General features: G+C 35.4%; 1 protein-coding gene across 1 annotated transcript in view; it reads left to right on the forward strand.

Moving 5' to 3' along the window:
- eIF3b (eukaryotic translation initiation factor 3 subunit b) overlaps window positions 1-13,770 on the forward strand; it is a 255,386-nt gene that overhangs the window by 163,867 nt on the left and 77,749 nt on the right. The window contains exons 8-9 of the mRNA XM_090375895.1: window positions 3,883-3,929; window positions 12,160-12,394. Coding sequence (XP_090232021.1) covers window positions 3,883-3,929; window positions 12,160-12,394 — 282 coding nt within the window. The remainder of the gene's footprint in view (window positions 1-3,882; window positions 3,930-12,159; window positions 12,395-13,770) is intronic.

Raw genomic sequence — 13,770 nt, forward strand, 5'->3', positions numbered from 1 at the left:
GCATTTGTCCAACATGTCTAATAAAGTTTCGAGACTTTAAGATTTCCATAATGTTTTTTTACACTGTTTGTATAAACCTGATACAAAAATCAGTGATGATGTATCATGTAATCAAAGCTAAAGCACCATTTCTTGTTACAGATAGAACATCTGAAATCCACCTGTCCAAAAACTGAATGTGTTTACCATTTGTCTTTCCCCCAGTAGCATAAAATTGTTCTCTGAGTAGCACTTTTGTTTGACTGACTTATTCTAATGCTAAGCCCCTTTGAAGATGGTATAAACCCCTCTTTATTGAAGTTAAATTTAAATTTTAACTTAAAGTTTCCAAAAATTCATTTGGCATCTGGCTTGGTATTGTCAGACTTTCATCTGACCTAAACTTACAAGAAAAAGTGCCAGGTGTCTGATTAAGGTGTATAAGGCCTTGAAAGAGTTGAGCAAGCCCAATGCAAGGATTCTTCTTGCTCAGATTACGAACCTGAGGGGGCATAAATTCGAATTGAGGAAGGACGGTTGTAGAATAGATGTTCGGAAATTTGCCTTTGTCCAGCGGGTAGTTGATTGCTGGAACAAACTTCCATTGTCATTGATAGCTTAAATAAATTCAAACTGGACAAACTTTTGGAGTGAATGAATCGATGAAATGGGATTGTTTTGGCTATTGCTGTATAAGCTTGCTTTCTTGCATCATATTCCTCTAATAATGCTAATGTCAAACATAAAATATGCTTATTAATAATATACTGCTTCCACCGACTTCTTAGTTTATTACAACAACAGTCTAATTATGCAATGTTAAAATGATAAAATATCTATAATTAAAACTAAAAATATGTACAACTAAACACATAAAATAGTAGACTTCACTTAAAACATTTTTATGGTATATTTTAATGCAATAAAATATACCTTAAAAAGCAATAAATGTAAGATAATATAAAATAAATTACAGTAACCAAGAAATGGATTGAGAAAGTTTTCGCTACTACTACTACTGCAAAGACACTAACAAAGCGTTATTATTATGGAATTATTAAAAATTCTAGTAGAATTAAATTTCTAAAAAATTTTTTAGTAATTCGAATTCAGACCTAATTCAGAGAATGTTATTATTTTTTTAAGGATAATTTTGTATAAGTAAGCACTTTCCAGCTGCTTTTGCTATATCACCATCACAGAAGGTCACGTAGACTACAAAAACTTGACTTGTTTATGGTGAAAATATATATTGTTGGTTACTTAATCTCATTGCCAGATGCTTTTTTGGACAAAGATCTAAGGGATATCTTTATAGTCTCAATAAAAGGATTTACTTGTGCCCTTTTGGTAACATTATTGCAGGTATTGATTTAGTGGATAATGGGGGAAGTTCTTACATATTTATGGATATGTGGCATTGAAAAATCACAAGTGAATCGTTTACAAGTTTATAAAGTGGAAATTGCTGTATAGCAATGAAAAGGGTGAAAGTAGAGTTGGCTTTCTGGTCCATAAAGATATTAAAAACAACATTTTGGAATTCAAAAGTACATCACCAAGACTACTACTCGGGATTTCTACGAGGTACAAACTAAAGGTTATAATGACACCAACATTGAGCCATGATGATGAAGAGGTTGAAGAGAGGACACCAAACTTGAGAGATTTCTAGATGAACAGAAAACTCACTACACCATCATTATGGGGAACTTCAATGCTAAGGTTGGAAAGAGACAAAACAGCACAGAAATGGAAACTATAGGAAATTTTGGAATTGCCGAAAGAAATGAGATACGAAAGATTTAATGGAATTTGTAGAATCTCAAGGAATGTCAAGAATGAATGCTTTTTTTTTTTTTTTTTTTTTTTTCAAGAAAAGCATGGACAGAAAGTGGACATGGAAGAACCCAAGTGGATTAAACACAAGAAAAGTGGAACAAGCATTAAGGGAAAACAAAGGACTTAAATCAGCAGTAATACAGAAATGCAAATGAAACTGAATTGGAAGAACAGTGATGGTGTTCTTATAAATAGCAGAGAAGGCATAATTCAAATAGCAGAAGACTACCATAAAGTATTGTATAAGGAGCAAGGCAGTGATGCCAGCAGTGGGGAAGATGTATCACAAATTAGCAACACATACAACATACCCGATATCCTTCCTGATGAAGTAGACATACATTGAAAAAAATGAAGGATCAAAAAAGTTTCAGGTGAAGATAAAGTTACTGTAGAGTTGTTAAAATTAGGAGGAAGAGACATGGTACAGAAACTGGCAAGGCTCTTCACAAAATACATTTGGAAAGGCTTGACGCCAAAGAAGTGGAATAATGCAATCATAATTTTTCTGCATAAAAAAAGGAGAGAAATTGGAAATTATAGACAAATTAGTTTGTTGTCCCAAATCTAAAAGTTGTTCACAAGGGTCATTACTAACAGATTAGAAAGAATACTTGATGAGAATCAACCAAAAGAGCAAGCTGGCTTTAGGACCTGATTCTCAACTATGGACAACCTTCAGGTAATATCACAGCTAATGGAGAAAGCAAATGAATATAAAACATCATTATGTATAGCATTTTAGGATTATGAAAAGGCGTTTGACTCTGTACAGCATAAGACAATGTTTTGGGCACTGGAATGACAAAGCATAGATATCCCATAAATTATGATTTTTAAGAAAATATATGAGAACGCTACCTCCTTTATTAGACTAGACAAAGACAATTTGAAAATGCAGTATCTCCGAAGTTGTTTGCTGCCGCTCTTCAAGAAGCTTTCAGGAGATTGGGCTGGTCGCAGAAAGTAGTCAATGTGAATGGAAAGTACCTAAACCATTTACGATTTGCAGATGACATTATGATCATAAGCCATGATCCTGAAGAATTAGAGGAAAATCTTAATCAGTTATGCAGAGTTAGTAAGGATTTCGGACTAAAGATGAATATGGTTAAAAAAAAAAAAAAGTAGTGATGAACAAGTATGCCACAGGAAGGGATATAATCTTTGAAGGAGCAGATTTGAAAAGGTGGATTCATATACCTAACTTGGACAAGTCATTGGCTCGAAGTCAAGAGAAGAATAAATCTTGGATGCAATAGCATTCAGGAAATATAGTCATATACTGAGGAGCAGTATCTCAATTTGTCTGAAGCATAAAATAATGAACCAATGTATACTCCCCACCTACTTATGGAAGTGAAACTTGGGCACTCACCAAAAGAATGAAGAGAAGCTGAAAACTACACAGTGAAGAATGGAACAAATTTTATTAGGATTCAGACAGTTGGATAAGAAGAGAAGCACATGGATTAGGCAGCATACACAAATAAAGGACATTCTAATTTAGTATACCATAACCATTTTAGTTTTAATTTAATTCAAGGACAAGGATAATCTACCTACTTATTTGATTCACTTCCATCTGCTCACAAGAAATTATCCATCCCACTGTCTATATTGCTTCGTATATTCAACTGTTATGCACATCCTTATTGACTGCTTCTACTACCAAGTTTTTAGAATGATAACTTCTATTACAGAGATTTTAGAATGATAACACTACAGCACCTTGTTGGCAGTGAAGCTCTAATGTTGCTGAATTTTTTAGCTTTCTGAAACAGATTGAAATTTTCATCAGTTCTGATTGATTACTAAATTAAGCTGATATTAAGAGAATTTGTCCATTTCTTTTGAAGGATCATTTGATAGGTGCATTACAACCAAAGCAGCTTATTTGTCATTAAACCTCCCTCCACAATGTACACCGAACTTACATTATAGGGTTGTTATTATTTTTTATGTTCTGTATTATTACTTTCTTAATTTTATCTGTTTCAGGTTCTACTTTAAATGAATTTTATGTAATAATTTAAATTTTATTTTGCCGTTTATATTTAGTCATTTGGTCTCCTTGATAAGAAGAGTATCAAAATAGCAGGAATCAGGTAAGTATACTATGTTTTATATTTATTTATAAACATTGTTTAGTAAAAGCACAGTTATCTGGTTATCTGTGAAGATTGGTTAATGCTGGTTGCATTAATTTTCCAGTTGAATGAGCATTACTCATAGACTATAAGAATAATCATATGACCTCATCCAGGAGGTATTCTTGTGTAGTGATGCCATAATGTGAAGATAAACTTCTTAGTTATCACCAGTGTGCACGCCATACTTTATTTCCTTTGGCCCAATTTTAAAATAGCATTTATTTTCACACATCTTTCTTATCATTGAAAATTTTTACTTGTGCTTTTATGTTATAAATTGTTGAAAAACCAAGATCATGCTTCTTAATGAGCACATAGTGTAAAGTGTTAATTGATGCAGCTCCGGGGGTTCCCCCATCTCCGCATTAGGCAATGTGATGAATACAAAACTCTGTTTTGTATTCATCACTTTTACTTCACTCATAATCTACATTTACATTTGCAGGTTTGTGTAGTATTAGTGTGGGGTTGTGTTGTTCATCCGGCCTCTTAGCCTAGGGGCCAGTGTTTTCACACAAAAGCCTCTAGTTTACTGTCCAACGCCATGAGGAGGCGGGCCAGGCAATAGGGAGTGTATTGCATTGGCACGGAGAGCCCAGTAAAAAAAAAAGGTTGAAGGTGATGGTGGAAAAACAGGAAGTGGGAGGGATTAAAGTGGTAGAGAGAAAGAGGGGGCAGTAGTAAGGGCACCCTCCTGTTTCAAAGTGAGGACCAAAGAGGGTCCCCTGGGGCAGAATTCCCATCCTGGTGGGAGTTGACAAATGGCAGTGGGGTTACCCACCAGGCAAAGAGGAAAAAGGGCAACCCAGGTGGTAGGAATGAACGATCACAGGGAAAGGGATTCTTATGTTGGAGCACCTGTGTGGTGCTCTTTCCCACACTGGTCAGGATTTAGTCCTTCTGACCAGTGTCAGCATTTCACACTGCGGTTGCTGAGTAGCAACAGCATGGTGTCTGCTTGGATGGGCAGGAGACCATAATGAAGCATTTGCCCATCATCCTATTGAGGAGGAGGAAGAGAAACAATTTACTTCACTCATAATCTACATTTGCATTCAGCTTCCATTCTATATTTTATACTTTTTTCATACATTTTATCCTATTTTGTGCTTTTTTTTTCTTGCACATTTTCTTTTAAGCTTTATTTTATTTATTTATTTATTTTTATTTTATTTTATTTATTATTTTTTTTTTTTGCACATTATGATTATCTGTTTTCTCTAGTCTTGCACAAATATTGTTTCCTGTGTTAAAGATAAACAGCATCTACATTTTTCGACTCTGGCCTTTTTTGGATGGCATAACAAATGGATGAATTATGGATATACACTTGCCCGAGTAACCACAGCTTAACTAGCAGTGGCTGGGCAAAGAAAGACAGACTTCACTGCCTCTGGTAGCCACTTTTGATATAATATAAACAGTAAATACGCTTATTTATTTTTATTTTATTATTAATTTTTTTTTTTTTTTTTTTGAATATGTGGATTTTTAGAATATGATGCATGCTGGATAGCTGAACTTTTACTATATCTTAGGGGGTCCCTAACCTGTAGGGTGAGGGCAGCATATCCTTTAGGGAATGGCAGGCCTTGACTGGTTCTTCATGGCCATCTCAAGTAAATAGGTTGCTGCATGGCTAGATAACTGGAACTGTTAATACCAGATTTCTTATTTGGTATTAACAGTTTTTAATTTGGGTTAATTAATGAGAAAGTAAATTTAAGGCTACTTAAATTTACTTTCACTACTCTTAGGCGTGGCCGAGTGGGCAGGAGCGGGAGTGCAGTATCACACGCTCTTTGAGTAGACCGGTGTTCAAGCCCCTGACTGCTGAATACGGTCGATCTGCCAGCCCGCACTGGACCAGCGTGGCAGATTATGGTCCATTTCCCTCAGCATGAATTGTTGAGGAGGCTTCCATCCTGCAGTGGGTTGATAATGGCTGCACTTTACTTTTTTTTTTTTACTCTTAGGCTGCTTAAAAAAAATATATGAACAACACAACCCTCTATAAAAATTACAGTGTAATCCAGCCTTCTGCTTCATAGAAGCAAAAAGTGTTTTGAGTTCAGTGAATAGATGAACAACTTATTTCCCCTTCCCTGTTTTATTGAAAGGAAAACAGTTTGCCTCATGTGAAGTCCCATTACAATGAATACCATTTTAATGAAAATTTTGCTATAATGAAAATATTTTGGCCTTCCATGTGAACCCCTGTTATTACTAATGCTTTATAAATCTCATTTGAATGAAATTAGTTATTATGGTTAATTAATGAAGAATTAACTGTCATTAATCACAGTTAATTCTTCATTAATGAAGAATTAACTGTGTTAATTAATGAAGAATTGCTGTCAGCTGCTTGCTTAGTTTTTAGTTGAGGATAAATGGGTTTTAATTTGCTTAAGGGAGATTCTGTTTACCTTATTTGTCATTTCAGTTTAACTCAGTGAGGCAACTGAGATTGTTAAGGAAAACACATAAATGGAAAATGTCCAGAAAACAAGTAAATGCTTCAATTAGGGTAAATTTTTAGAACTGTACAATATTGCTACCTGAATATTAAAATAAAATAAGAAAAAGCAAAGTGACAATGCACCCTCAGTAGTGCAAGTGCATGATTCCCTGCCCAAGGATATGTATCCTTACGACCTCTGAAACTCGAGTGGCACCTATAAAAATAAAAAACCAAAGAAAAGGAATACATAACCTTTTCAAAGGACATCAATGCTTATAAACTCTGAAAAATAATCATATTTCAGTTATTTACTGCTATCCAGCCAAATGCCAACTGATGTTTGTATATGATCCCAAACACAAAAAGAAGTAACATGCCAACTCAGATCATAAGATATGTTATGACCACTGCTCTCTATAGATTAAATAAGGAAACATATTGAAAACAATATGTTTCCTTATTTTCCTTATTTACCACAAAATGGTAAATAGTGTTTCTTTTTTCATAATAGTTTTGTAGACATAACATGTTTGTCTAATTATAATAAGTTACTTTTCAGTAAAGTTAATATATAGATGTAACACAGTCCATTATATTTTATTTTGTTTCCTTCTTTCTTCTTTAGTCCCATTGTATTTTAGTTTGAATGCTCATGACCACTTCTTGGTTTCTTCATTTTAATTTATTATTTCATTTGGTTAGTAATAATTTATTTGAATTTGATTTATTTTTTATGTTAATTCTGTTTATTATTATTTGGTTTAATGTTAATTTGCGTGCTTGTTTTGCTCTAGACCTGTCAGTTAGCTGGGTTGACATTTAAGTTTACATTTTGTTTGTTACATGTCTTATTTCATCCGTAGAGAGCAGTAGCCACCATGGTATATCTTATGATTTCAGTTTGTTCATTACTTCTTTTTGTGTTCGGGATCCTATAAGGTAGAGGTTTCCAAACTTTCATACCTTGTCCCTATCTTAAAACAGTTTCACACTCCAGAGCAAGTGTAAATAAACAGACCTGACATAATTTAGCTATAGCTGTGTGTGTACATGCTTTTATAAAATAATATATATTTCAATACATATAACAAAAATCGATGTAAAATATGCTTCATACTTGGATTAGTGGAATGGTATGGCCAAATTTTTTTTTTTAAATGCTTTGTAAAACCCCTGAAAAAAACCAAGTGGATTCCTCTCCTGGGAGGTAGTGGAGTGATTTAATACACAAATAGCGATATTGCACCTTTCTAAGAATTTGCCATAATTTTAGCGTTTACTTGTTTTTTTATATATAGATAAAGAAATAAGGTAAAGGTAAATAGTACTTCTTTTTCATAATAGTCTTGTAGACTTATATAACCACCTTTAAAAAGATATAGGTCAAGGTGGAAACGAAAAACGGTTGACCAAAGAATTACTGAAATTAGTATCAGATAGGCTGGATACATGGTGTACAAGGTATAGTCAAAAAGTTCCAGTACTGTGTTAAAAATAAATGAATGCTGACTGAGAAAAATTTTTTTTGTAACCCAGAATGTCCGTATTTTTTTTTTTGTACGTAATTTGGAATTTCGGTTCATCCACAGCAGTTTGTTTTTATCCATTGGCAGTAAATAATTTTTTATTATAAAATTTTATCTTTTGTTGAAGAAATTGCCCTCGGAAACTGCAGGATGATTGTTAATGCCTATGTTGAAAAAGCATTATCAAGAGGGAGGATATTTGGGTGGTATAAGCACATACACATTTTGAGGCTATAAGTCTCAAGATATGAGAGATGTTTAAGCATCATCTGCATACATAATTAAAGCAAACTGCATAAACCAGTGAGGAGACAGTAACCTGAGAATAAGCAAGGGTATACTTTTCTCCTTAGGAAGTATTACTTATTCGAGGTGCAAGAATAGGCATGGAGGATATCACAATATTAGCATTAGTAGAGGCATACGACGCAAGAAAGCAAGCTTATGCAGAATCGGCCAAAAAAAAAAAAAAAAAACCCTCCCATTTCATCCCTCCATTTGTTCCAAATGCCTGTCCAGCTCAGCCTTAAATTTATTTAGGCTATTAGCTTCCACAACAAAAGATGGAAGCCTGTTCCACCAATCAACTACCCACTGGCTAAAGGCAAATTTCCACACATCTATTCTACAACTATCTTTCCTCAATTTGAAACTGTGCCCCCTCAGGATCTTAGTCTGAGCAAGACGAAGAATCCCATCAGCTTTCAGCCTGCTCAACCCATTCAAGGCCTTATACACCCCAATCAGATCACCTCGCTGGTGCCTACTCTCCAGGCGGCACCTCCGTAGCCAGGTGGGCAGGAGCAGCAGTGTGTAGCACACGCTTCTTGATTATTCCGGGGATCGAGCCTGTGACCACCAAATACGGAGGATGCGGAAAGGTCAGGGAATGACCACCGCATATCCCCGGAGCAATATGGCCTTAGTTGCTAATGCTCCAAATAACAAAACAAACAAACAAACAAACAACCTACTCTCCAGGCACTGCAATTTGCAGAACTTAAGCCTTTCTTGGTAAGAAAGAGTGCCCTAAGAGTGCCCCTTTGTTCCCCTCACCAATCTTATTGCTCTTTGTACTTGTTCTAGTAACTCTACATCCTTCCTAAAATGAGGCCTCCAGACCTGTACACAGTACTCAGGATGGGGGCCTGACCATTGCCTTGTACAACGGGATAATCACCTCCCTGTCCCTGCTAGCAAAATTCCTATATATCGTTGACAAGACTCTGACAGCCCGTCTACACTGCTCAGCGAACTTCATATTTGGCTGCACAATTACTCCCAGGTCTTTTTCACTTCCCATTTCCCTGAGTAGTCTTGACTAGCTTCAAGCTCATCAAATTTATTAACTGTACTTCTAGCATTGGTGTACATGCAAGTATACATGCACCTTTCCTCCTCCTTGCCACCCTAACACAGCCCATTTATTTACTTGTTCCACTATGACTACCAGCAGTCCTGGAAATCTCCATTACCTTGCTTTCCACTCTACTGTCCATTCTAATGGAAGCAGTGCAAGAATCACTTTTGCCTCTGCCTGCGGCCACTGTTAACCTTTTAGTCTATGTATCCCCGCCATGCTAGCAGTTTTCTGACTCACCTAACAATGCCTCGATAGCATCAGCAAATATTCTTGCACCCTTTCTATTTTAAGTGTATCCCATCTCTGTAGAAGCAGTTTCTCCTGTCAACAAGCACAGACCAGGCTGAAAAAAATTCTACCCCTTGAGCCTTGCACAATCTCTCCAGGGCCGAATTGACTGACAAGGGCTCTCATCATATAGCCTCTCCTATCGTGTCTGGGCAGAATTGCAGACACTTTTACATTCAACCCTAACTCTCAACTTTTTTTCAACATTGTCCTGTACTTGTTGAGTAAATCTGCAGATCTCTTACTCTTAATGTCATTAGTTCCAATATGTACAACAGTATCACCTTTTGTGCCCTGAAAAGATGATATCTGCTCTACAACGTCATCCACTTTTGTCCCTGGCTGACATACCCTGGTCCTGTTCCATCTCTCCTTCTTACAAAGTGTATTCCCCGTCTCCCTAACAGTAGAGTGACTAAAAATAACTAGTTCCTTTGGGACCAGCACATTCTGCTTTGGAGATTGCCTCTGTGTTGCCTGATGCACAGGAGTGAGCTCTGTCATTGAGCTGGGTAGCTGAGAGCCTGATGGGGCCCCCTCATTAATTTCTTCGAGGGTATTTACCCTACACCTCACGCTCTCATAGACACCCATCAGAATGCTGAGTTGGCACCTAATTTCTTGACACTCCAGACACCTAGCACACACACAAAGGCATCCTCCTTCCTGTTTTAGAAAGGTCAGCAAACATTTTACATTTCGCACATTTTTTTGAAACTATGATGCGTTGTAGAATTGCCCCCTTTGTTTCTCCCCCGAGCCACAGCACTCTCTCACTAGTCTGATCTTTTCTTTGCAGCTCCAGCATATGAAATGTATTATAAGAATGCCTTTTTATTCAAACTGTAACAGGAGTATATATGCTAGCCTGTTGTTGTGCCAGTTTTATGGGATGCACAACTAAAAAGGAACGATGAGAAAGTGTATTTTTTAGGCAGCTACGCCACTTCTCACTAATCACAATGCCGACCGGGCTAGCCGGGTGAGTAAAGTGCCTGCTTGGCAACCCAAAGGTCGCGGGTTCGAATCCTGCCTCGGGCTTGGATCAGAGTACTGCAAAAACCTTGGGAGGTGCATTATGGCCACAGAAGCCGATGCGCCAACAACTAACTAAAAAAAAAACTAATCACAATGACTGAATTGCATGAGTGTGGAATCAATTGCTATCACAACCACCTTATTCACCGAATCTAGTCCCTGTTAGACTGTTTTCCCAAACTTAAATTTCATTTGGCTGGACAAAAATTTAAAATAAACTACATAGTTATATCATTGATAGAAGCATTTTTCTCAGCCTTGTTGAATCGTTCTGCAAGAATTAACTGCATTGCAGGAACAACTGCATACAACTCTGAAGCAACTATATTGAAAAATACACCTACATGTTGTTCACCATGAAGCCTGAAGCCATAATCTTAATAGTGAGGTTATGAACTTTTTCAGTACATCCTCCAGCTTATTCTGTCAAAATTAATTTAATTCTGTATTCATGTTTAATAAAATTTTGTTGTATGCAAACTCTGCATTTTAATTAGATAACTTTTTTTTTTTTTTTTTTTTTTTTTTTATCTCAAGTGTAGTAATCAGCTTTCATTTTTAAAATAACTATAAAATTTTGATGCCATATAGCAAGGATTACTAATTAGGTTTGTGATTTGTGTTGGGGGAAAAATGTAACTTATCCCTCTTTTTTTGCCATAAAATTTATAAAACATCAAGTAAATATTAGAACACATTTTGTTTCCTTTTATTATAGAACACTTGCTTATTATTACAGAATTTGAAGCAAGGTGCATCACTGTGGTGTATAATCGAGTTTTTAAATATCACAAGTCAAATTAAGGGATTAGTAGGATTACAAAAATGTAAAATAAAATAATTATTAGGTTCAATCTGTATTAGATAAAAGGTAACTCATCATGGTCTGTATCCTTCTTTGGCATAAAATTAATAAAACATTTTTATAACTCATTTTTATTACCTTTTATTGTGGAATTACTACATTATTATAGAATGCAAGGAACGGTACCTCTGGTATGATGTTTGATTGAGTTTTTAGTCACATGTCAGATTAAGGGAACTTAGAAAATTACAGAACTAAAATAATTTATATAAAAATTATTGACTTTGGTTCAGATCACTCAGATTCCAGGAAAATTGGAGAGATGCATACATCTGCCTACCAATTGGTGACCTCTAGAGTATAGTGAATGATAAGCTAGAACAGATTGGAAGGAAGTAGAAAATTATAACTGGCAGTTGAAAATATGATGCCGTGCATCATTCATAAGGAAGGAAATGGAGTGGGGAATTGTCGAACACTAGTTTGGTAACCAAGTTTAATAGGTCTTACATATATTTCTATAGAAATGTGTTTGTTGAATAGTTGAGAAATTAAAAATTAGCAAACCACAATGCTTCAATTTCTTGAATGCATCACATATAATTTTACCTTTAATTACCATCTATTTATATTTATCTGCAGGCATTGAAAGCTGCTCAGTTTTATGGCTATAATTTTTTTTTTTTTTTAATATATGTTTACAGAAGTTTTAGTTGGTCTTCAACCAATAATATAATAGCCTATTGGGTAGCAGAAGAAAAGGATGTACCTGCAAGGGTTACACTGCTAGAAATTCCAAACCGTAATGAACTCCGAGCCAAAAATCTCTTCAATGTAGCAGATTGTAAAATGTACTGGCAGAGAGCTGGAGATTATTTGTGTGTTAAAGTTGATCGCTATACAAAAGCCAAAAAAGAAAAGAATGAATGGAAATACAGTGTAAGTATAATGATTAAATTTTCTCATTAATTAAAAATTCCATTTCACTAATTCAATATACAAAAGCATATTGATATTTTGCTTATGCTTGTTTTATATCAAAAACAAGTTCCACTTGACAACTAGAGCCCACAACATGAAAAATATATGCTGATTCAAAATCAGACAGGATTTTGTAGAATATGTAGGTGCATATTCTATAGCCAAAAATTGTGCAAAACAAAAGTTTTATAAACATATCAAGAGGAAAAACCCCAGTATATTAAACATTAATCATAAATTACAAAACCATGCAAATATGGCAAAACACTTTTATATCCAAAATTATGTCACAAAAATATGATTGTGTAAAATGGGCTTTAAACATACTAACACTGCCATGATTAATGTTGTTCTGTTACATGAATCAGAATGATAGCAAATACAGGTAACCCTTGTATAACACGGTACCTACACAACGCGGTTTATAAATTGTGGCCATCCTTGTATGACACAGTCGTTTCGATATAACGTGATCTACAAATTGTTGTATCACTTCTTTTTGCACACTTTTACCATGCAACTTATTTAAAAATCAAACTTTATGTTTGTTAAATTTGTGTCTGTTCGTATAACTGGTATAGTTGCCAGAACCGAATTTATATAAGGAGAAACACACAAGTACATACATATTTTTTTTTTGTGTAGTGCCAATTTTTTTACCTTATAAAGAGTTAATTGTTGTGCAAGTAGTTTTAAATAGTGAATTTATTCGGGGAATACCCCTTGGCAAATAAAAAAAAAATTTTTATAGTAATGGCCACCAAAACTGCAAAAGAAGAAAAAAAACCAACATTGAAAAGAAAATTCATTTCTCTTGAAGAAAAAATTAAAATCTTGGATCAGTTGAAAAATGGAGAAAAACAAGTTGTTGCAAGGACTTTGAATTTAAATGAATCAACAATTCGTACAATCAAACAAAATGAGCAGAAAATCAGAGATAGTGTTATTGCTGGGTCAACGATAAGTGCAAAGCGCATTGCTCGTGTACGCGATATTTTAGTGGAAAAAATGGAGAAATCTCTAATGGTTTGGATCAACGTGCTCAACCCATTCAAGTCCTTATACACCTCAATCAGATCACTGTGCAGGTGCCTAGTCTCCAGCCGCTGCAATTTGCAGAACTGAAGCCTCTCTTGGTAAGAGGGACCCCTTTGTTCCCTTCACCAGTCTTGTTGCCCTTCTCTGTATGCTCAAGCAAATCTACATTCTTCCTAAAATCAGGCCTCCAGACCTGTATGCAGTATTCAAGGGGTGGCCTAACCATTGCCTTATACAAAGGGATAATTACCCCCTTTTCCCTGCTAGCAAAATTCCTGTATATCATTGACAAAACC

The sequence above is a fragment of the Mastigoproctus giganteus genome, chromosome 6 (assembly GCF_048544385.1).
Source record: "Mastigoproctus giganteus isolate SK-2022 chromosome 6, ASM4854438v1, whole genome shotgun sequence".
Taxonomy (NCBI): domain Eukaryota; kingdom Metazoa; phylum Arthropoda; class Arachnida; order Uropygi; family Thelyphonidae; genus Mastigoproctus; species Mastigoproctus giganteus.